This window comes from Lasioglossum baleicum, chromosome 1 (genome assembly GCF_051020765.1).
Source record: "Lasioglossum baleicum chromosome 1, iyLasBale1, whole genome shotgun sequence".
NCBI lineage: Eukaryota > Metazoa > Arthropoda > Insecta > Hymenoptera > Halictidae > Lasioglossum > Lasioglossum baleicum.
In genome coordinates, this window is record NC_134929.1 from 20884289 (window position 1) to 20907289 (window position 23001).

At 38.1% G+C, this 23001-nt stretch overlaps 2 protein-coding genes across 4 annotated transcripts in view; both read right to left on the reverse strand.

The window, feature by feature from the left end:
- The window catches only part of Dh44-r1 (Diuretic hormone 44 receptor 1), a 107225-nt gene extending 91697 nt beyond the window's left edge, over window positions 1-15528 (reverse strand). For both annotated transcript variants that reach the window (XM_076442304.1, XM_076442236.1), the window contains exon 1: window positions 14201-15528. The gene's annotated coding sequence lies outside the window, so the exon portion shown is untranslated. The remainder of the gene's footprint in view (window positions 1-14200) is intronic.
- A 139-nt stretch (window positions 15529-15667) lies between these two features.
- Window positions 15668-22885, reverse strand: Spin (lysolipid transporter protein spinster). Of its 2 annotated transcripts, XM_076442143.1 has the most exons (10): window positions 22328-22885; window positions 21557-21753; window positions 21337-21488; window positions 21053-21256; window positions 20842-20976; window positions 20501-20762; window positions 20322-20420; window positions 19762-19981; window positions 18394-18488; window positions 15668-16869 (listed from the first exon to the last, which is right to left on the reverse strand). In XM_076442143.1, the coding sequence occupies exons 1-9, from the start codon at window positions 22536-22538 to the stop codon at window positions 18436-18438; spliced, it is 1533 nt and encodes a 510-aa protein (XP_076298258.1). In that variant the 5' UTR covers window positions 22539-22885; the 3' UTR covers window positions 15668-16869; window positions 18394-18435. The 2 variants fall into 2 exon arrangements, with proteins under 2 accessions (XP_076298258.1, XP_076298182.1); XM_076442067.1 differs by lacking the exon at window positions 18394-18488 and having other exon boundaries at window positions 22328-22877.
- Between the last annotated feature and the right edge of the window lie 116 nt (window positions 22886-23001).

The following is a 23001-nucleotide window of genomic DNA, read 5'->3' on the forward strand; positions in this document are numbered from 1 at the left end:
CTGTAAATGAACGTTACGAGGATGGTTTTCGGAGAGAAAAACTCGGTCGAGTGGCGGGTTTTCCATGGCGAAACGTCCACCGAATGGCCGGTTACAATTTACGCGTGGACCCATCGCGAAATATCCGTTTCAACCGGTTCCCTTTGTTACTGTTTCGCGCGAGCCGGCGCAAACAAAGCCCCGATGCTCGTGTATGATTGAAAAATTTATAGCGTAATCCCCAGATCGATTTTACGGAATGCACAGACCTCGTTGAGTGCTTTTTCTAGCTTGCCGGACTGGTGCTACCGACGGTAAATTATGGTGTCCGGCTGGAATGGCGAATTTCTAACTCCAGCTTAACATGTGAATTTCTCGTAATTTCTTTTTTTTTTGGACGATAGAAGTTAGCGAAGTATGTGAAATTTTTCTAACGACTTAATTGCACTTTTAATAAAACAAAAAATGAGCGAGGGATCCAAAGAATCAAGGACACTTTATTTTCACACAGCTGAGCTGTAGTGTTCCATTGCACAAAAATTCAATTATTTCTCATTGGAGAAAAATTGTAAGCATTCTCCGGAAATAAGTAAATGCATGGTAACTAACTCTTGCTGTACATTGTACTGTTAACAATATTTGCACATGTATGTTATTGAGAAAAAATAGCTGAGCTTTAAAATGTCCGATTGCAGCAAAAATTGAATTACTTTTACAGAATTTTAGTGAAAAATTCGCAGTTCTAGAAAGCGGGTACAATAGTTCAAAAACCCATTGAATTGGAGCTCGATAGAAATTTTCTAGAGGCAATCTATCACAACACAGACAAAATGGAGCACACTGTAGGCTTCATCATTTTTAATTCAGCGTGTTGAAAACCACGAACACGTGAAAGTTCAAACGCACACCGGTATATTTTTCTCGGAAAGATCGTGTTGCAGCAAACAAGTGATCAAATATTGTCGAGCGCGCCAGTGTGTAAGGAAAATAGAATGGCGCTCGGCAACCTCTAGGGGTTGTTTTCACCCTAACAGGCCAGAAGGAGCCTGGAAGCAAAAATCGTGTACAGTCGATTCCTTCCGGAAGTTTATAAGGTTTCGAGAAGCTCTGAACGTTTCTCCCTTCGCGTTCGTTTCCCACAATGCTCCGCGATGTTTCCCCATCGACAGAATTTTTCCTCGACGGGGAAATAAAAACCATCGAGCGTTAACCGAGGCTTTTTCCGAAAAAGGCGTTGCGTGCTGACCAGTAAAAGTTCGCGATCACGAGGAGGACGATAGCTTCTGCTTACACGGCCATTTTGTTTCGTTTCGATTTTAGGGGTTCGATCGGAAACGGGGTGAGTTCATATAACGCGACCCCATACTGAAAAATTCAAAGCTGGATCTCGTTGAATATGCGAAGGGATCCAAATAAAAGGATCGAAGAGAGACATGACCGCGTCACCTGCTGAAAAATAGAAAAAAGAGATCGCCGTGTGTGCGCTCAATATGCACGGCAAAATGAAAATATTATTTATTACGTAAAACGTCGAAAACACGAGTTTTATTTATTTACCCACGGTGCACTATATAAAAACTTCTGAGAAAAATGAAGAACAATGGTTTCAACAATGTCTCGTTACTGAATTTTTATGAAACTGTAATACAAAATATAATCTGGAAAAAGTACGCATTGATAATCACGATGAGACACAAATGACATAAAAATGTCGACGTGGTACTCCGAAAACTTCAACATTTTATGATTTTTTAAAAATCGATTTTGCAACCAAAAATTCTGAAATAATTCACCGTGATGCGTACTATTAAGTAGAATGTTCATGAATTTTTCCGTAATTTTTTGTCGAGCAGAACAGAGGACATACTAAAAAGAAAATAGTCAATAAACTTCGTCAGTCAAACATTTTTCATTTATAAATCAAATGTCCGAATCGAATGGATTGTTGAAATTAAAACATTCTCGAAAGGGTGAAAATAACATTTATCGGGTGATATTGCGACAGTTGCGTGACTCGAGCGTCACACGTTTGCACAGCGGTTGTGCATCGGCTCGCAGATGCAGCTAAAAGTACAATATCAATTTTTCATCGAAATTTTTCGAACATCGCGTCGATAATTATGCGACGTGCAAACACGAACATATGGGTCTCGACGAATCTCTGGATTTATTTATCTTCGCGTCCCATCCGACGCCAATGCAAATAAGCGATTCAGGAAATTGAAAAGTATTTAATCACTCCATGGAGGGATGACAGTATTTAATGATTTTTCCATGTTACCATGTAGAAACGGATTTCGTGATCCGATTGTGGACGGAACGATCTGAATTCAGGGATTTTAGAGTGTCGCACTTTTCGCGGTAAGCGGACTAATTAATGTCCAATTAGTGTAGCCGTGCGAATTTACGGTTTCTGAGCTGTGCGAAGTGTTTTAAATCGCTCTCGACGAATTTAACACCTGCCAGTTTAGCTCTCGCTGTAAATTTCTCAAGTGGGAAGCGCGTCAGTTGAGCGAGGGCTGTAACTTTCTGTTTTTAGACATTTTGTTCGGCCCATTGAAAATATAGGTAGGACTCTGCGGATCTCAATTCTTCCTTTAATAATTCTCTTAAAGTTTTCTAAATCACCTACTCACTTTTGTCGTAAATCAAATTCGCAGACTAAATGTCACATTTTAATATCTCACTATTTTATAATGTACACATGACAAAATCTACAGGGCTCGATCGAAACAATTTTGAAAATATGTACTGCCTTGCATATCTGAATAGATGTACTGGAAAAACATTCAGACCACTAAAAATCAACGAAACGTATACGTAAAAATTGTTTCTAACGACGTCACACACATTCTTATCTTCCAATTAAAATTATTTACACCTGGGCCAAGAACTCCAAAAATTCAAAGGGAATTACAGGGGAGGCGTGGGACGGTTAAGGGTTAATTCGTCGCGTTTCACTGAAGGATTAAAAGTAGAGACGGAAATTAATAATTTCTCTCAAATTCCCCTTGAACTAGATACGCTGTTTTATGACTACGTTTCAATCCTCATTGGCCACCTGTGGCATCCCTACGACCATTCGAGTCTGCGTCTACCTGGTGCAACATTGTTCAGCTGAAATGTCGAAACAGCCATAAATTTTTGAACGCTCCAACAGCTGGCCGTAACTTCCCTCGTGCGCGTTCACGGACTTTTCACTGCCCCGTAGACATTTGGGGACACACTCGCGACAGATAAATCGGACTTGTCCCTCTACTAGCATAACCGTGAGTCATGCTAATCTTTCATCTTCGAGCGTTAAACTTTTATTTCGATCGTCCGGCGACCGAATGTTTTGTGCATTTGTAACGATATACAAGACGTTCGCGTTAACACAAACTAAAACTTCTATATTGTTGCTGAAATAGATCATTTAGTCGATGAAGTAAACTGTGAGAAGCATTTATTGCAATTTATTACAATCTTTAAAAAATTATGTCTACCTCATTGTTGCAGTAAGAAATCTTTTTGTCGATGAAATATATTATTTCTTATCTCAGATTTATAAAATGCTTCAACTTGATCGTCTGCAGATTACAAGAGAACATTTAAATTAACGAATATAAAACTTTTCCACCGTATTATTGCTGTGCGGAATTTCTTGGCAGACGGAACCTTTTCATCATGGATTCGTGAGTTTCGCTGGTTTATTACATTTGATCGTCTGAACACTGCGAACCTTTGTGCATTCGCAGCACTCTGATCATTTCTAGATTACAAGAAAAATATTATCATAGATGAAAGAACCTTTCCACCTTATTGTTACTGAAAAGAAATTCTTGGTAACAAATTTCCGTTCGTCCGACTGCATTGTGCACTCATGGCATTTGTAACATAAAAGCGACCGTTTCAATTTAAAAAATCATTCACTATACTAAATTGTTCCTTACACTAAATTCATGGAAACCAGTGTCTTCTTTCCGATCGACCGAGGACCATGATTCTCTGTGCATTCATAAATGTTCGACAGCCCCAACAGCTGCCATAACTCCCCCATAGTCTTTCGTGGACATTTGGCCACCCCCATCGACATTTCGGGGCCGCGCCCGACAGATAAGCCGGGCTTGACCCTTCGCTGGCATAACAGTGTTTCATGATAATAATTTTCTTGATAACTTCATGGGCAGAACGCCCAGCCCCATTCCGATCAGAGATTCCGACCATTGTCTAACCCGAATCGTGACCCGGGTTCCCCGAAGAGGATGTCACCCTTGGTTGCCATAATCTGACGCCCTCGAGGAGAAATAGAGGCAGGGTTAACCCGGTTACAGTGGGTTACAACCGCTGCATACGTAACTATAGCCATCGGGACTGAAAGGGACAGCTGGTAATTGGACTTGAGATTTATATGCACTTATACAGTGAACATGATTAATTATAAGTTGGCTGGATGGTCGGTGAAAGCCACGACAGGTAGCATTAAATGAGACTTTCATGGGCTTCTGGATTTCGTGGATTTCTGATGGTTTGGACTAACAAGGGAAGTTACCCAACCGTAACACGCCGATTTTAATGAAATTTTGGTCTGACATAAAACTCAAAAAAATATTTGACACGTATTTTTTTATACCGGCCGACATTCATGTCAAGGGGGTGAAAATAGCTCTCAAAGTTGGGGTGAAAAATCGATTTTCTTGAATATCCCGAGAGTATTAGGCCTAGACAAAAATTTCAAAATCCAATTTGTGCGTCTTTGAAGGACGAATCTTTTTGTGTATCTTTTCTCGGAGATATTCAAGAAAATCGATTTTTCACCCCAACTTTGAGAGCTATTTTCACCCCCTTAACATGAATGTCGGCCGCTATTATTATTTGGTATGATAGTTTTATATCATACCAAAATTTCATTAAAATCGTTACGGTTGATTAACTTCCCTTGTTAGTAAGTATTATGCTATTGTCTGTGCGGAGCCACGGTACAAGAGCCGAGTATAATAAATAATAAGTTAATGTATTGTGGGCAATTGAATTGTTAGCAGATTTTCTGGACTGACAATTTAAGGATGTTAGTGCAATATTTTAGTACAGTGGAGAACGTAATCTAGGTGCACGGTAGTGCACCAGCCAACTTCTCGCACTACCTCTCCTTTTACACAAAACAACTCAGCCATTTTTTAGAGGCTTATAACTCGGCACTGGAGGCAGATGGAGAAATGTAATATCGTACGCTTGTTAAATGCTGTCATATCTCAATATTGACAAAACATTAATCTTCCAACATTAGTAGGTTCCGAGATAAAGGACCTCAAAAATCGCTTTTGTCACTGACTGACTGACAGATCATCAAAATCTATTGGGTACTTCCCATTGACCTACAAGCTTGAAATTTGGTACATGGGTCCACCATAACAAATACTCAAAGGAATAATTATCAAAGTTTGAAATTTTACACCTTGAAGGGGTTGTATTGAAAAAAAACATTACGAAATAGCTACGTAGGATAGAACATAGCAGCATAACATACACAAGTGTACGTTTTATTATCTTCGAAGTAGCAACAAATACTAATGAAAAAAACAATCGTTCTAACGTAAACAAAAGAAACTGCACCGAGCATCGTCTATAGCGGCGGGGGGCAAACGGATCCGAGCGTCGCACAGTGGGGTATTTGGCCTGAAAAAGTGGAAAAAACTATTGTAGCGTTATTTATAGGCTCAAGGTTATAATATTATATATCGTTGTGGATTCGCCTTAAGATCAGCTACAACATTATGAAATCCAAAATACATTTTAGTATTTAAAAAATCAAATTTACCTCAATTTTTTTTAACTTTTATATATTGAAATTTGTAGACGACTGAATACTGTTCCTCTTTTGTTCGAAACATTTTTTTCTCAGATTATCGAGAACCCCTAAAAAAGCGAGGCGATTGTGGAATATTTGCACTATTGTAACTTGAAAAGTATTTAAGAAAAAAATATTTTATTATAGCGTTTTGGAAAGCTCTAAAAACAAGCTAGAAGGATATGCAATAAAAAAATAGGGTTTTCTATTTAAGAAATTGAAGATGACCTTTGCGTGATTTTCAAACGACTATCCAAGGTCGAATCAATGACGCCATTTTATGGCCCCCTCGAAACCATACAACTTTTGTCAGAAACATTTTTTAACCAAAATGCTTAATTTCGAAGATATACGTCTGTTTCACTTTGAATGACTCACCCGGTATACACACACACACATATTATAAGAACATTTTAAAATTATTACCATTAATTTTCATCCGAAAACACATCAGAAATTTCTACCTTGGATAATATTTCTTCTTCATTTGAGGCCAAGCGTAGCCGAACATGCAGGCGTACGCGAAACGCTGTTAAACGCTTAATACTAAATTAGTTATAAAATTTGAATCCGGACGTATCCGGAATCAAACTTTGTTGGCTTATAATCACAAATCTTTACCGGATGTAATGACAAACGTTTCTAGCTTCCATAAAATTATCCATTCAAACTGTAATCAGTATAAAAGTGCAATTGGATCGATCGGATTCACTGCGAATGCAGCACACTCGTGTTCGCAACAAAGGTGAAAGGTGCGCCATTGAACATGCAGAACGAGAGACAGGAAGGTCAAACGTTAATGCACGAATGAATGGTGATCGTGATCGGTGTTAGCTATTGAATCCTAGACCAGTGTGAAGTTAACAACAATGCTACGGCGATCGTACGATTCGAATGAAAGCTCATCCCGGGATCGGTAACAGCTGGTGATTTCACCTGTGGAAATCGAGAACAGCAAATCGAGTCTCCCGACTTTAAGTATTTAATCTGTACGCGGTTTTAAATGGATTACGGGTAAGACTGGGATGAGCTATCCGGTCTCGTTTGCAGGGCTTAATCAAATAATTCGTTCCGGTTCTTGGTCCCCGGAAGACAACTGTATAAATACGTTATTTCCAGCGGCACGAAAATAGAAACCGAAAGTGCTGTCGTGTTCTAATTCGATCGTGCTTTTTTTGGCTTCTGGGACTCTTCTGAACATCAAACGAAAACACATAAAATGCTGTGCAAAGGAATTTAGAAAGCATTCAGATATCTAGTAGCGATTTGTTTTTGTACATGCTTACATCGTTTTTAAGATGAGATTATAGTTTCTGTATATTCTAGGGCATATTAAAAAACTACAAGCAAGACTCCAACCAACTATATAATTCATTGTCCGCCACTTTGAAGACCGTGAACGACTTGGAATTGACAATGTACGACCAATTTATTAATAAAAATGATGTACCATGTTCATCGCCACCCCAGCACATAACCTCGCCACTAAACTAACAATGTTTAGCAATGATGCAAGCTTACAAGCTTGTAAAACGTATTTCGGTTCGACCAGCCGTTCGTCGATGAACGCAAACCAGAACACATTCGCATAATGATCGACGGACAGTCGTCGTTTCTTCTTCGAGCTTTGTTGCCGCGTAAAATGATTTACAACGGTAGCATGGTTCCATGTTTCGACGGGCAACGTTGCGCGATGATGAATCGAGTTATCAATTTTTCCATAAAGCCGACGGACGTGTCTCTGTCTCGACGGTACCCATCCGACCGGAAAATATTTCCTACTCGGATATCTTCCACCTCGAAGTTCCCTGCTCTTATCTGCAACGTCTTGGACTGATCTTCAAATGAAATAAAAATAGGGAACTCCCGTAATCAAAGATTATTAGGTACACACCTTCGCTTTTTCAATAATCCACACGATGCAGAATCGCGTGAAAAAATAGTAATTAAGGGCTTTGAGAGTAGAGGCTTCAAGCTTTAAAACGAACCCAGAACGATCGTCGTACAATTATACTGTCCAACAAATATCAACTTTTTTTATGTTTTTTATGTTTTATAGAGTTTTTTGCGCAGATTCCGAATCTACCCTTAATTTTTCTCCTACACGCACAGATTTTGAGAAACATGACTTTGAAAAAAACACGTATTTTTCAACTTTAAACAAATATTGTGATGTTATTATAAAAGATATCGAATTGTTCTTTACAGCAAACAATTCTACAGACTTTCCCGAATCCAGTGATACCCAATACTAATACATTATGATTGTTTAAACATGTTTAAACTCATTTTAAACTCTGGCGGCAACTCATGTCGGGCGAACATACACTCCTCAAAAGAATTAAGGGATCACTTGTGCGAACCCGAAAAATTGGTCCCACTTTACGTGATCATAACTCCGTCAAACATTGCCCTATCGATATCGTTAAACAATGGTTTGAAAGCCTGAAACCTCTAGTTGCAGATGCTCTGTTTCAAATTGTTGCTATGTTGGTTTTTTATAAAGTTATAGCGAGATGAAGACAACATTGACGGTTAACAAAAATTTTGTGCAACTTTGGAACATCACACGGGGAGCAAAAAATATTTTTGATAAATCGCGTTAATATCATTTGGAAGGGCTATCTTCCCTGTGTAAATTGTGTGGTTGTTGAATATTGTGCGATTTCTTTTATTCGAGTTATTCAACATTGAAGTAAATATGGCCTTTTTAACTTTAACTGGCTCCAGAAAGCGAAAAAATTATCGTAGAATCTTGTGCAAAAAAGCAATAGAAAGAGCATTTCTTTCTCTTCTAGGCACTTCTTTTGTTTTTTCAATTTCACTAACATTTCGGTACACCAGGTGTTTCTGAAGATATGCTTAAAATATGCACAATTTCCATTTTTCCTTTAACTCGCTATATCTTGGCAAGAAATGATCGCAACACCATGATCCGAAAGTCAGATTGAAGCAGAGATTCTGCCGATTCGATTGAGCACCCCATGAACTGGCTGCGACAATTTTTTAACTATGGCAGCTGTATTTGAAGTTAGTGCTTCGCAGAAATTAGCGCGCCACGTACAGCGGCTGCCTGACATTTCTGAATACATACACTACGGCCCACAGTGGAAAATCTGGACCAAACTCGATTCAAAATCAAAGAACTTTCAATAGAAATGAGGTAGAGCGATGACATTTTTTTTAAATTAAAGCTGAAACTTGGCAGAATATGGGAAAAATAGGGAGATTATGATTCAAACGTTTTTTAACCTTGAGAAAATTCGTTAAACTTTCACAATTTCAAGAAAATGTGGTTTCTCCGTTACTTCAATGTCGAATAACTCGAATAAAAAAAATCGCACAATATTCAACAACCACACAATTTACACAGGAAAGATAGCCCTTCCAAATGATATTAACGCGATTTATCAAAAATATTTGTTGCTCCCCGTGTGATGTTCCAAAGTAGCACAAAATTTTTGTTAACCGTCAATGTTGTCTTCATCTCGTTATAACTTTATAAAAAACCAACATAGCAACAATTTGAAAGAGAGCATCTGAAAGTATAGGTTTCAGGCTTGCAAACCATTGTTTAACGATATCGATACAGCAATGTTTGACGGAGTTATAATCACGTAAAGTGGGACCAATTTTTCGGGTTCGCACAAGTGATCCCTTAATTCTTTTGAGGAGTGTATTTTGCTTTCTGGTTCGAAAAAAACGTCGACCATGCAAACTTGAAATGGTGGTTTCTCAAGTTAAAGGTCTGCTCTATCGTATGGTGTAATTCGATTTTCCGCTGGACCCTTATTTTTAGTGACAAATTGAAAAATATCCTCAAAAATTGGTGCAAAAGTGGTATCTCTCCGTTTTTAATGAATTAATATAATTAGTATTGGTTATCACTGGATTCGGGAAAGTCTGTAGAATCTTTTGCTGTAAAGAACGATTCAATATCTTTTATAATAACATCACAATATTTGTTTATTGTTGGTGTTGGACAGTGTTTTTATTTATCAGGAAATTGGAACAGTTAAAAGTTCTGATCAAAACAGCAGTTCTGAACAAAAATGGAATGCCCTTTAATTTCGCGTGGAATTTTAGTAATGGTAAACAATAATATCAATAATATTATTGGAAGTTGATTGATGAATGATATGTACGATTGCATTGTTTGTAACGGTATTTATTGCCGGGAAAAATCAGCATGGGAATTCGAGGAATCGAGGGATTCCATGTCTGACCATTGAACACCGTTTCTACTCGCGGAATACATTGTACGTAATGATGATGATGCTATGTATCGCTTGCGTTCGATCGATTTCGCCATCGCCCATCAGTTTACCTGAGATTGTTATATAAAACAAACCATAGTGCAGCATGGCCAGCGTTTGTGGATGTTAACGCAAGTAGAAATAGCCGGCTATGGACAGACACGCGAGCTACATAACAATCTAGCGCACCCGTGTGCGATCAGTCTTTGACGTCGATTTAATCATGATCGATGCACGGTGTGAAACATTTAATTCCACTTTGTCCTCTCGTCTTTTGTCAACATTGCTCCTCCGACTGGAATTTTCAACTGTACATTTCAGTTGGTTTTTTTCTCACGGACAAAACACACGTTTTCAAACGTGCGTTCGTTGCAGTTTAATTTTTCATTTTAGCCACGATAAACGGTTATTGTTCTACTTTTTCCTCAATCATTTGCAAAGCTTTTTCCGTGCAAAATTAATCGATAGTCCTTCAACCTGTTTTTATTGAATTAAAATGAATTGTTTAAATAACACCCGGGTGTTCGATACAGATTCTAGGATCGTTTTTCTCGTATTAAAAGTGAGATTAAAGTTCTTTACCCGTCTAGAATCGCTTCAGCAGTAATTACTTCAGCGACACTTCCACAGACTAATTTTTCCCCCTAGTATAAACATTTTAAATCCGCCGGAAGCTCTATCTAGCCAAATTAACGAGTTTAACGTCCTTTGGTGTACGGTTCGAGTATCGATAACACAATTCTCTCGGAAGGAACACCAGCCACCGTATTGTGCCCATAAAGAGGATAACGAGATGATATCGAGCCCTTTCATTAAAAATCCAGTGACGGTGTAGAAATACGAAAAAAGAAGACGTCCATGCTCTCATTAACCATACCGCGGCATGCAAACTTAAAGGGATAATGCCATGTTGCCGCAAGGAAAAATGCGATGTACTCGGAACTTTATCACAAGAGAACCATCCGAGACATTCACTTCGGATTTTGTGCCTGCTCGGGTCCGTATTTTCGCAAGCTGCGGAAATTCTTTCGCGAAAAAATGTACAATAATGCCAGCTCAGACTTTTCTTCAAGAAATACTTCAACGTTCATCACGCGTCAATCAATTTCCATTAATTCCTTTTAGACTCTGGTTTATTCAATTTAATGATTTATTCTGATTTATTCAATTTAAAGATTTCAAAGTGTAATTTTCTTAATTTTTTCCTCGTAACGAAATTTTCATGTTCACGACAATAAAAAATGTCACTAGAACAGTTTTTAAGATCTAGCTGCCAAAAAATTTCTACAAGTTGTTAAATATACGCACTTTTGACTAAGCTGCTTGTTTATGAAGTGCATTAATTTTTTTAGAAAAATTCCCAAAATTCGTATACTTCCAAATAAAATGTTGGTTTGACCAGAAAGCCCATTCATTTCCCCAGGAAAAATTCCGATAGATAACAAGTCGCATCCTCTTAAGACGTTTGATTTTCCCCATCTCTTCCGTCGATCTGATCTCGATGAATTAGTAATTTGCGGGGCTTTCTGTTTGGCCGATCGACAAAAATATAATTGCATCAATCAGTGAGAAGTGGTCTTTTTCTCCTCGCCGCGCCGTGAAGAATCCGCCTTTAAACGAGACCAGAGGCGGCTGAAGTCTCTGTCGAAGCCGGATTAACTCTTTACAATCGATTTCCCTTCTTGTTTGGAATGCAAATTCAAAGTAATGAGAGCGAGATTATCGTCGCCTCGGCAAAGTAAACTCGGAAATTCCAACGGAAACTTGGTACATATATTCTTCGGAAACTCCGTAAGCCGTAGGATGTCATTATTCCGCGACTGGGTCGGGTTATGTAAACATGAAATTGACCCGGAACCGGCGAACAGTATCGATTGATTACGCCACGCGGTTCTATTTTCTTGTTTGTCAATTAAAACAAGATTGCTTTTTATTCCGACAACTCGATCATAGGTATCCTTTTTGTTCTTTCATTGTGGTTTTTATTCAATTCTTTTCCAATCGTTTAATTTGGTCCTTTTTATTCGTGATCGTTCGTTCGACGGGCTTGTTTGCTATCCTTCGGAATTTTTCAGGTTTCTTACTTTATTCTTTCTTAATTGTTCTTAATTGTATTTCCATAATTAGTTTATTTTCTTTTCTTCGTTCTACTAGTGAGAATTTGTATCTTATTCTAGACATTCCATCATTTGTTTACTGTCCGTCTTTCTTGCGTTAGAATGTTTGGTTGTTTCGTTCCTTCCTTTCATTTATTATCGTCTGCATTGCCCATCAAGATAATTAATAATTACTAACGGTTCCTAATGCTCAATTTACAAATTGGTAAAGCCACCCTCGCGAATAGTCGAATAAATACGTCCACATTTCCATATCACCCTTTGAGAAACTCCTCCCATGTCTCTCACGGGACCCTTGTCTCACAATCATCGAATTACAGCCCCTAATTAATTTCTGACTCGAGCGTAATCGAATTCATTAATCTTCTTTTGTTTCCAGTCCCTTGTTCCCACGGTGCAGTCTTTAAGTACCGTGACTTATGTTACTGTTTTCCCGTTTGAGGATGAAACTGAATCCGCAGATGGTGATGCAGTGATGAGCAATTTTCATTTTTAGAAAAAGGAATGTATCGAAGCACCGTATCAACGCGTGAGTGCACAGCTGGAGGGAGCACGCGTACGTAGAAAACAATAAAAATTTCTTAATCAACGGAATTCTCTCTGAAATTTCCCTCGTCATTGAAATGCAGCCTTCCAAGATTCCACACCATTACCCCGCAGAAAAAAAAGTAGCAAGAGATAGAAACTTCGCGGCACCAATCGAAGTACGGGAATCCGGAAAATTACTTTTTCCCCCGGACACTGTGAACGATTGGTAATTTAATTCCAGAAAACTGTTGCATTCAGTGGCTGAAGAATTCGAGGAGAGGCCGATTCTCGGTGCAAGCGAATGCGCAAACTTCGGGAATTTCTTTATCGACGAATAAAAGGGATGCGGGAATCAAATGGTCAGAGACGTGGCGAGATGAAAAACGTCGGCCATTTTGGTGTGCACGTTTGTCGATGAAGGTTTCGCTACAGCGGTGGACTCTCGCATGATACCTCCTCTTCATATTGTGCAACGGCTGGTGTTTATGATATACCGGGTGGCAGTTGCCCTTAATTCTAAAATAACACTCGACGAGAGACTCTCGACGCAGGAAGACGGTCGATCTGTTTTTTTATCGTCGACCTCACCATCTCGTTTAAACCTTATTCTCTCTCTTGGCCGCCATTGACGTAGACAGTAAAGCAGTTTCTAGGTCGGCCAAGATCGGCCGACTCTTCGCGATAATAATTCTATGGCCCCCCTTGCTTTCAAAGCTTTCAACTTCTTCCATTAACTGCAATAAGCGCACTGGCCGCATTTACGCGTTTATGGGGTGCGCCAATTTCTTCCTGTATTAACAAACTTTTGTTCTGTTTCCAGAGGAACTTCCCGGAACTTTTTGGAAACCGAAATTTCCGTGAAAATGACGCATTTTAAGTACCGAAAATAATTCACTGTTTTTGATCGAGTCCAGTAATGCTGTAACATATGTTGGTGACGGACAATTTTTATTGTCTGTCATCTTGTAAATGGCTAAATTTTCATACAGACAATTTATTAATAAAAGTTATATATATATACACATAGATGGTTTACTAAATTAGTGTACTCGATAGAAATCCCAATTTTTAATCAAGTTTAGACTACATTCTCGAGAAACTTCAATTTGTAGACAATGCTTTAATACAAATGGATGTAATTCTGTACTACATATGATGACTAGACTGCGGATTTTATGCATTTCTGGCAAAACCGAGACGATGCAATTTAAAATAGTGAAAAGATAAAATGAACTTTTCCTCGTTTAGCCCTCGTTCCCTGTAAGCCAGTCTGGTAACAACAAATACACGATTTGAACCAAAAATCAACCAGAAGATATCAGCTTCGAGTAAATGTACATTTTAGAGACGACATTTTAAATATTACAGATGGGAAAACAATATCATTGAAATTCTCATTTCCTGTATCCTGTTCCCGAGGAGTCACTCGGCCAATATAGTAAAGAGAAAATGGAATCGCATCGGCGGTAGTAAAAGGTTCAGTGTCGTCTTACCTGGAAAACGTGGATCCCGAGTCGAACTTCCGGCGAGTCCTCCTAAAAGGCGATTTCGCTCGGCGTTTCCCCGAAACGATGTAACTTCCGACATCAAAGGGTTTTACCGCCGGACACGTTTGATCGGTTGCGCGGCAGTAAATCGTCGAAACGATCGAACGTGTTTCGGCGCCGCGAAACCTGTTTCCGCACGGAGCCGGCCAGCCACTGCCGGGAAAATTTGAAAATTGCCGATCTTGATTGATCCAGCTATTCACGTCGGCTATAAAGTGCAATCTCTGCCAATCAGCTTCTCCCGCGCTTCTACAGCCGCGCACTCGCGCGAATTATCCGCGAGTAATGCTCGAGTCCGCTCTCCGCGTTTCCAGGAACCACCATGGCCTCTAAACAACACTTGAAACCGTTTCGAACTGTTATACAACGTGAACCTCAGAACGTGATCAGCGTAGATTATTCTGTTATCGGACTGACTCGAAATTTTTTGATCATGTTGGTAAAACTTTCATAAAGGAATGATTAAAACAAGAAACGGTTTTCGAGTCACCCACTAACGACGAAATAATCTGGACTGATCGCGTTTTGTGGTTCACCCTGTATAACAATATTAAACAGTTCTGAGGCATGCGCCTACAGCTTAATTTAGAACGCTTTTAAGGGGTTTGGCTACCTTGAAATGTATCATGAAAATGAATTTTAGAAAATACGTGTCCTTATCACGAGCAAATTACCCAAATTACCATTTACAAGAAGATTGTTGAGCTCCTTACAGTAAAATGTTCAAAACAGTGGTGTCACGGTATAAGTTGTAAATTTTTCCAGCATCGTGCTATGAGTCACAACGTTGAACAACGACACACACACACAAAGTTGATTCAACGTTATTAAACACTGAACTGTAGCGTTTTTTCGTGCGAAGAAAAAAGTGACGCGCGTTTTTTTATCCGCGTTGATTTCCAAATAAACGACGGTTGCTCGGAAAAGCGCGTGCAGGAAACGATGTTTTATCTACGACGATCCACCTTGCTCTATTTACGCGTGTTTTGCATTGTCCACGAGTTACCGAGGCGCGAGTTATCTTCGTCAAATATTAACACTGCCAACGCAATCTCGGCGTAGAACAATTTGATATTCAAGCAACCGATTCTGCGGGACCGTCGCAATTACCGTGTTCGCGTTGGAAGCACCATCTTTCAAAAATTTTATCAACCCCTTGCCTTGTAACATCGTTATACATTTACATAATTAGAATGTAAATAAAATGGAACTATGTTTGTAGATGTGCTTGTTAAAATTGTAACAACGTGGAACCCGGAGATCTCGTTAAATTTTCTGTGGCAATATCTGACATTTCGTAAGTGAAGTGTCGATAAAAGATTTTGAAGATCGGTATCGCAGCACTGAATCGCTCGAATTATCCTGAACGATGGAACTGTGAGTACCAAAGTGTTCAATAAAGATACGGTATCGTTACAGGGTATATTCAAGAAGTGTTTATTTCACATACCACACAAGAATAACGTATTTTCGTTGGAGAAACTCTACTATAAAAATATAGCGTGTAAAAGTACTATTATACAGCTTATTAAATAACTTTAAACCTAGTTAAATATATTATTATTCATACATATATTCTCTCTTAGGAGCGCGAGAACCCAAAGCTCGTGCAATTATTTTTTAACAAGAAATATTTCGTTCTTTCTGTTTTGGGTGAACATAGGTATATAATCAATTGGGAATTCGCAGCCGTTCTTATCGCGAGAAAAAATTCCGGATATTCTAGGGCCCTCGGACACCCCCCTAATTTTCTGTACAATTTGAACACTTCAGCTACCGGAAGCCAATTAATAGGTTCCTCGACGATGTTGCTAATTATGAAACAAATTTACGAGAGTAAAAAAATCTTTTTTTGCTTTCTATATGTATATACAAAATACTATGGTTGTTATAAAAAAAATTTGTAAATAAAGTTAAAAGATTACTTAACACTATATTTCTCAGAAGATAATGTAAAAAAATGCCGCCGTATTTAGACTGCAGATTTTATGCATTTCCGGCAAACACACAAAACAAAAACATCGGAACAATTTAAAAACACTGTTATCTTAAAGTCAACTTATTTTACAACTATTAAAAGAAGAGGTAAACTTTTACTTAATCTCCATTTCCTGGAAGTGATGCGGAAAATTGTTTATTTTGCACAAACAGCTGCAGTCTAGTCATAATATCTGTTCAGTCCGCTCCATTTTGCTGGCAAGCGATCTTATGCGACTGTTACGGATTCCGAGATTTCATTTCTCTGAAGTATGTACAAGAGCAGAAAAATAACTGTAGAGTTTTCATTTCGAAAGGAAAATTGAGCAACCAGTAGATAAAGTGTTAAGCGATCTATCTCCTCTCTCGAGGATGTTATACGTTAATGACATTTTTAAAATTCCTTTCTTCCCCAACCTGCCTATTTTATATCTAGAACTCTTTAATCCTGGTGTCGCGCGACACTCTACCTTTATTACCAACGTATCTATTCTCGCATTAAAGCATATCCTTCATAGAAATGGTTGATCATGGCGAAGTACCTTGAATATTTCCCATTCACGGCTTATGCTGGTCCTCCTGTACCTCAACCTCTGCTTCTTCGTTGCATATATATGTTGAATCTGAAGAAGACTCACCTGGAACAGAAGTTGGTCACGATTACGAAGCAGTAATTTATACATATTATGTACAAATACATCGGTGTACACATACTGACTCGCACAAGCGTTTGGACACTCAAGAAACTATTTGAACCATAGATAAGTTTTACACTTATCTTAGTACATACTTGTATCTACTCCCAGTGTTAACAATATTGTATAAACTTTGACATCGCACTCATGGTACATACAACATATCTGTGTTCGAATACTGCTGCGAGTCAGTGTACAGAAAATTTAGTTCTTTCCCAAAAGATACAACAGTCACTGAGGACAACGTTAATACAAGATATTGAATTCGTAGACCTCCACAAGAGAGTATCTGATTACCAAATGCAATGTACTACACAGGGTGTCTCAGCTGAAGGAGGCCACCTAAATATCTCCTTTATTTTTAATGGCACAAAAAGAATATTTATGGCATAATTTAAATGGTATCGAAGGAGGAATATCATGGAAGAACAATCTTTTTTTGTCCGGTTATTTTTTAATAGTTTTTTCAAGGTCATCGTTATTTTTTATCGGGAGAATTTATTTTTTTTTATTCCATCTTGTTAATGACTTAAAAAGTAACGATGACCTTGAAAAAACTATGAAAAAATAACCGGACAAAAGAAATTATTCTTCTATGATATTCCTCCTTCGATACCATTTAAATTATGCCATAAATATTCTTTTTGTGCCATTAAAAATAAAGGAGATATTTATGTGACCTCCTTCAGCTGAGACACCCTGTATAGAACCCGATTGTAATTCTTATACATAACAATTTCAATCTTCATTTCTATGGAAATGTCACAAAACAGGTGCAGTACCGTAATCTATAAAAAACAGTGTGGATAGTAGTGTTAGAGTGTGTTCAACAGATACTATTGCCTATAGTACCTTACATGCAGCTAATTACCGTGCAAAAAACAACAAGGCTCGTTTGTACCATATACGTGTGTCCTTCAACATTTCGTGTCAACATTAATTTCTATTTAGTAGGCAAGCTTCATCAGTTTTGTATGCGGCGTGAAGTATATATGTATACAATACGCGTATTATACATATACAGATTGCACGCAATAAAAGCATCCAACATATAATCGTCAGAGACACTCTTACTCGGCTCTAAAACTGCGCTAAGAAACTCACAATCGAAGTGAGATTAAACTGGACAGTTAGAAATATAATTTTCAATGGAGGGAAACGAAGGAGAATAAAATGAAAATGAAAACTGAAAATTTAACGAGATTTCACGATAATCAATTTAAGCATTTTACAAATTCAATCACTATAAATTTCGAAATAATCGACTCAATCAGTTGAGTGAGACGAATAAATAATAAGGAGAGTATTGTCCAATTTATATTTGATCTTTCTACAGTTGTGACTGCATGTAGAGATAAATATTTTTGTTAATTTCAATGATCGATACAAGTTGTTAAGATGGTGATATTAAACTGATTATCGAATTAAATGAAAATAAGTATGAAATCATTAAAATAAATTATGTACCGGGTATACAGCAAACTATCAGGGAAGGCCCGGTGATGCGATTTATAAATGCGTTGATTCAGCCTGCCCATTATTCTTAGTTTCTAGATACTTGTCTGCAAGAAAGATGTTTGCTTATTATACAAAATTCATTCTACTTACGCTCCAAATTAGGCCATGTAAAATACTATGTCGAATAATATACTGTATACAAGGTTTAGCATTGTTGAGTAGGGTTTACCAATTACTACTCCATATTCCTAATTGTAAATGCTAATGATATACAAATAAAACACTAAAGATAAATCATGATAGATGTAAATTTTAAGTAATAAACCCTGTCTGAAACATCTCCGAGTATTTCATACATGAATGAATAATTGAATACAAAGTACATATAGTCACGCGTTGAGGGCAATGTACAATATCTGTTTCAATTAAAAATAATCGTCGTGTATTAAACTAATCTGTGGTAAACATACCATAACAAAGCTGTCGCTTTTTCAGAATATACCAATGGTAAGTTTATCAAGTTAAGCACCGCGAATTGTTTAAACCAATAAACTATAAAAGGGACAACTTTGTTATCATCTCTTTCTCTTTTTCAAGATTTCACCATTCTTTATAGTTACACAAATAATTCATAAATTACACAACCAGCTGCACAATTCCATTTCTGAAAAAGATTCTGGCGTATAACGTGCTACGAAAAAATGAATAGTGATACCTCCTCAATTCTGACCCAATATTCTCTTCACTTAAGTCCAAACTTGCGAACAGTTCATGCACTGTGTAAAAAGTAATTAAGAGTCTCATTAAACTGTTTAAGATTTATGTTTCATGTTCATTGAATATCTAGAATTGTTAAAACAGTAATTAGTGACAATATCATCGACATGGATTAAAAATTCTACTGCAACTTTGTTCTCCGTGGAACACACAATCTCATAATTTCGTCTTATTGATCAGGCAACGGACTGACTATCTTGCAATTACTGTGCATATACATGGAAAAGCGGTGCGGTGGTGCACTACGATTCTCACAATACCTACGTTATCATTGCAACGTGAGCTCCTGACACGAGGCAGTCGGAGTTAGACTTGGGCATTAATCGAAGCAATTAATTGGTTATTTTACTTAGCTATTTAAATGCAAATAAGATTGTATTCAAAGAAATTTTTACTGAAATAATACTTCCAGGCTCAAGTACTTGGAATGTGCCCAAGCCTGAAATAAAACGGTTTATTGGAAAGACATTATAGTATCAACTTGTGTATACACGTGTGTATTAAACATCAAGCTGATTAGTAGCGACTTCCATACGATCATGCAAATAAGATGCCAAGACAGAGTCTCCTTAGGTCTCCTTTGCTCACAAGATCACTTACCTGCGATCATGAGATCAACAACCGCCTTGTCCTTCTGTATGTGCAACGCTGTCATGAAGAAGAACAGAGCGCCGATTACCTCGACGAACATCGTCATGAACATAGCGTATTGCAAGCTACGAAATTCGACCAAGGTGTCCTCCATTTGGTGCATCGATGGCTTCACCTGGCCAGGAAGAGTCAAGTCTGGAAGAAGAACCGTTTTCAGTCCTTCTGATAACTGAAAGCAATTCATTAATGTACGAGCAACTAATCATACGGGAATTATGGCTAAGAGATTCATTGAATTACGGTACAGTTTAACACGTTCACACTGTCCAACAAATCTTGACTACATCTACGCAAGGCGTATCTTAAATTTTCATTATAGGCACAGATAAAAAAGTTGGGAGTCGTGAACTTCACTTTTTTCCTTTGAAATTCCAGAAATTCAGACGGAAATTCTTCCTCGAAGAATGATCTTTTTAAGATTAATTTCTCAGGATCTTAGGAATTTATTTTTTTACGCCAACATATTAATTGTACCAAAATTGTATATTGAATAAAATATTCGTATTTACCAAACCAATGAGATAAGGGCTCCCTGCATCACCGAAGGCGTGTGCGATGAGTATTTGGAAAGCCTCGGCTGTAGATCTTCTCGTTGGTATCACCACGTACTGTGAGAAACGAGTACAATAATCTATAATAATTTGTCGTGACTTAATACACATAGTTTAGAAATTAATAGATCGCGTACCAGTAATATATCTGCTACAATAGACCAATTCAAATTCAACGATAACTGTCCAAAAAATATTAACGTGTAACATAGAACAGAATTTGTGTTGGCCGTTATGGTAGCGAAAAACAGCAATGGTACACTGACTAGCAGTCCCAAGGCACAAATTAATGGATCAGCGTGTGGCCAGTGCACCCTTAGTCTCTGAGCTATAAACGAGCCTAACGGCACTCCTATTAAACCAGCTGCCATGCCTATTAATCCGAATTTGAACGATACACTGAAATATCGAAAATATTTTTCACAGTGAAAATGATTCGATGATCTTAGAATGTTATAAATAAAATAACGAAACTCACTCATCTGGATCGACGTTACTTGAGTTTGGGAGTAACGCGAATCCTAGCTGCAAGAACGTTGGAGCCCACCAAGCCAGTGCGCCAGTCACAAAAGCTACACATGTAAATCCAGCAGTAGAAAACATAAAGCTTGAACTAGAAATTAGAGAAATATTGTAAATCATGAACTACCGGAACGGTTTCTGTAAAACACACTTAGTTCAGTATTTACTTTTTCAGTAGTTCCTTGATGTCACTGGACCATGCGGTGTTCGTTAAATGAACCCCGCCTTCTCTCTCCCCTCTGATAGGGTCTCTTACCACAGTAAGTAATAAAATTATTGCTATTACGCCCAGCATAGGTGTAATTCGTAAACCCCATTGCCAGACACCTGTAGCCCTTGCAGTTTCACCTCCTACAATGTATCCCAGGCCACTGAAAGTTATGCATCTCTATTAATGTTCGTTTAATGATGCTGTTTATCTACCGAGTCGAACAGCAAGTTATTAAAGTACCTTCCGACTGGTATGGCAAAATAGAAAATTGCCAACATTTTGGATCTCAGATCTTTAACGAATAGGTCGCTTATTATCGTTGGGGCTATGGTGGAGTAACTAGCTTCACCGATACCAACTAGCGTTCTGAATAATAGGAACCATCCAAACGTCTGCAATATGAAAACATCAATATTACCTTTGAAATGTGTGTTCTATTTACGTATGTAAGAGTATGTACCTTCATGTAAGAGCCAATGAATGTTGTCAAACACCATAGGAACACACCGCTGCCCATTATAATCTTCCTGTTATACCGATCGCCCAAGTACCCAAACAATGGGGCAAACACCATGTAACTCAATATAAAAGCAGTTTGCAGTAATCCTGATCTGTCATTGCGAATGTTGAAGTCCTTCTTTATGTCGGGTAAAATTCCTGCAATTGTGATACAATTTAAGATAATGCATTACATTTAAGACAATACATTTAAGACATGCGACTAGACGAGTAGTTATTCGAGTATCGAGAACCAATTACCGAATAAGAACCACTGTGGTTATTGATGATGAGACAGCGGATTTTACACATTTGTGACAAGAATGAGTAGGTGCAATTTAAAACAGTAAAAACATTAGAACCTATTAAATATATTAACAAAGAAAATTAATTGCTATTTGACTCCAGTTTGTTGCAATTCAGGCATAGAATTTTTATTTTGTATAAAGATCTGCTGTCTATTCATGATCAGTGCTATGGAATTACGTTGTTACAGCGTAAAATGAGAACTTCATCACCGAGTAACTAACGATTGTCATTGGTAATGCTGATCGCTTCTACGATTGACATAGACTTGTGTAAAATGAATAAAATTTGTCAGCTACGGATATAGAGAGATTAATAAGCGAATGGAATAACAGTATAAGAACAGTATAAATATAACAGTGTCTTGTGTAGCAGCTTTTCAGCTTCTCGTCTGTCACTTAACCTAATATGGGGAATGGATACAAACCAGCGATCGTGAAACGATCCATATAATTGATCAAGTTGACGAAACATAGCACGCCGACAGTGAGCCAGTCGCTCCTGCTGACCGAACGTAGTTCCGACTGCATTGTTCCCTTTTTTATGCGTCTCTCTCTGGAAGTGTTCTGTGCATTTTCTGCGTTCACCATATGATAATCATAGGAGGCGATTTGTGGCGTGACGGCATCATCGGCCATGACTCGTAGGGAGTACCAGTCGGTGCCAAATGCTATTTACATTGGCACGAATTTTCTTTCTTTTTCTAAAACGGTCTCAACCTAGTACCATGGCATAACCTTAAAAAGAGACACACACACACACCAGTTTCTTCGCGAGCGAACGTCTCCGCAACGCACTGCACTAAATATGTAATCAAGGGTCAACACATCGACTTAAATCACGCCATTTAGATTCAGGAAGTCGATCACACGATTCGCGAAGTATGTATACAAATTATATTCCCTGGGTCGGTCGCATGACAACGTCACAGCGTCCATACATTGCGTACGTGTTCAACTGTGTTTTGTGTACGTGTGTGTGCAAACCCCGCACTCACTGTCATTCACGTTGCAACGTGAAAGTTTCTTTATCTTATTTATTCGCCGGCGACAACGTCATCGGACGTGTTTTTCTCCGTTCATTTACATGATCGTGCCAGAG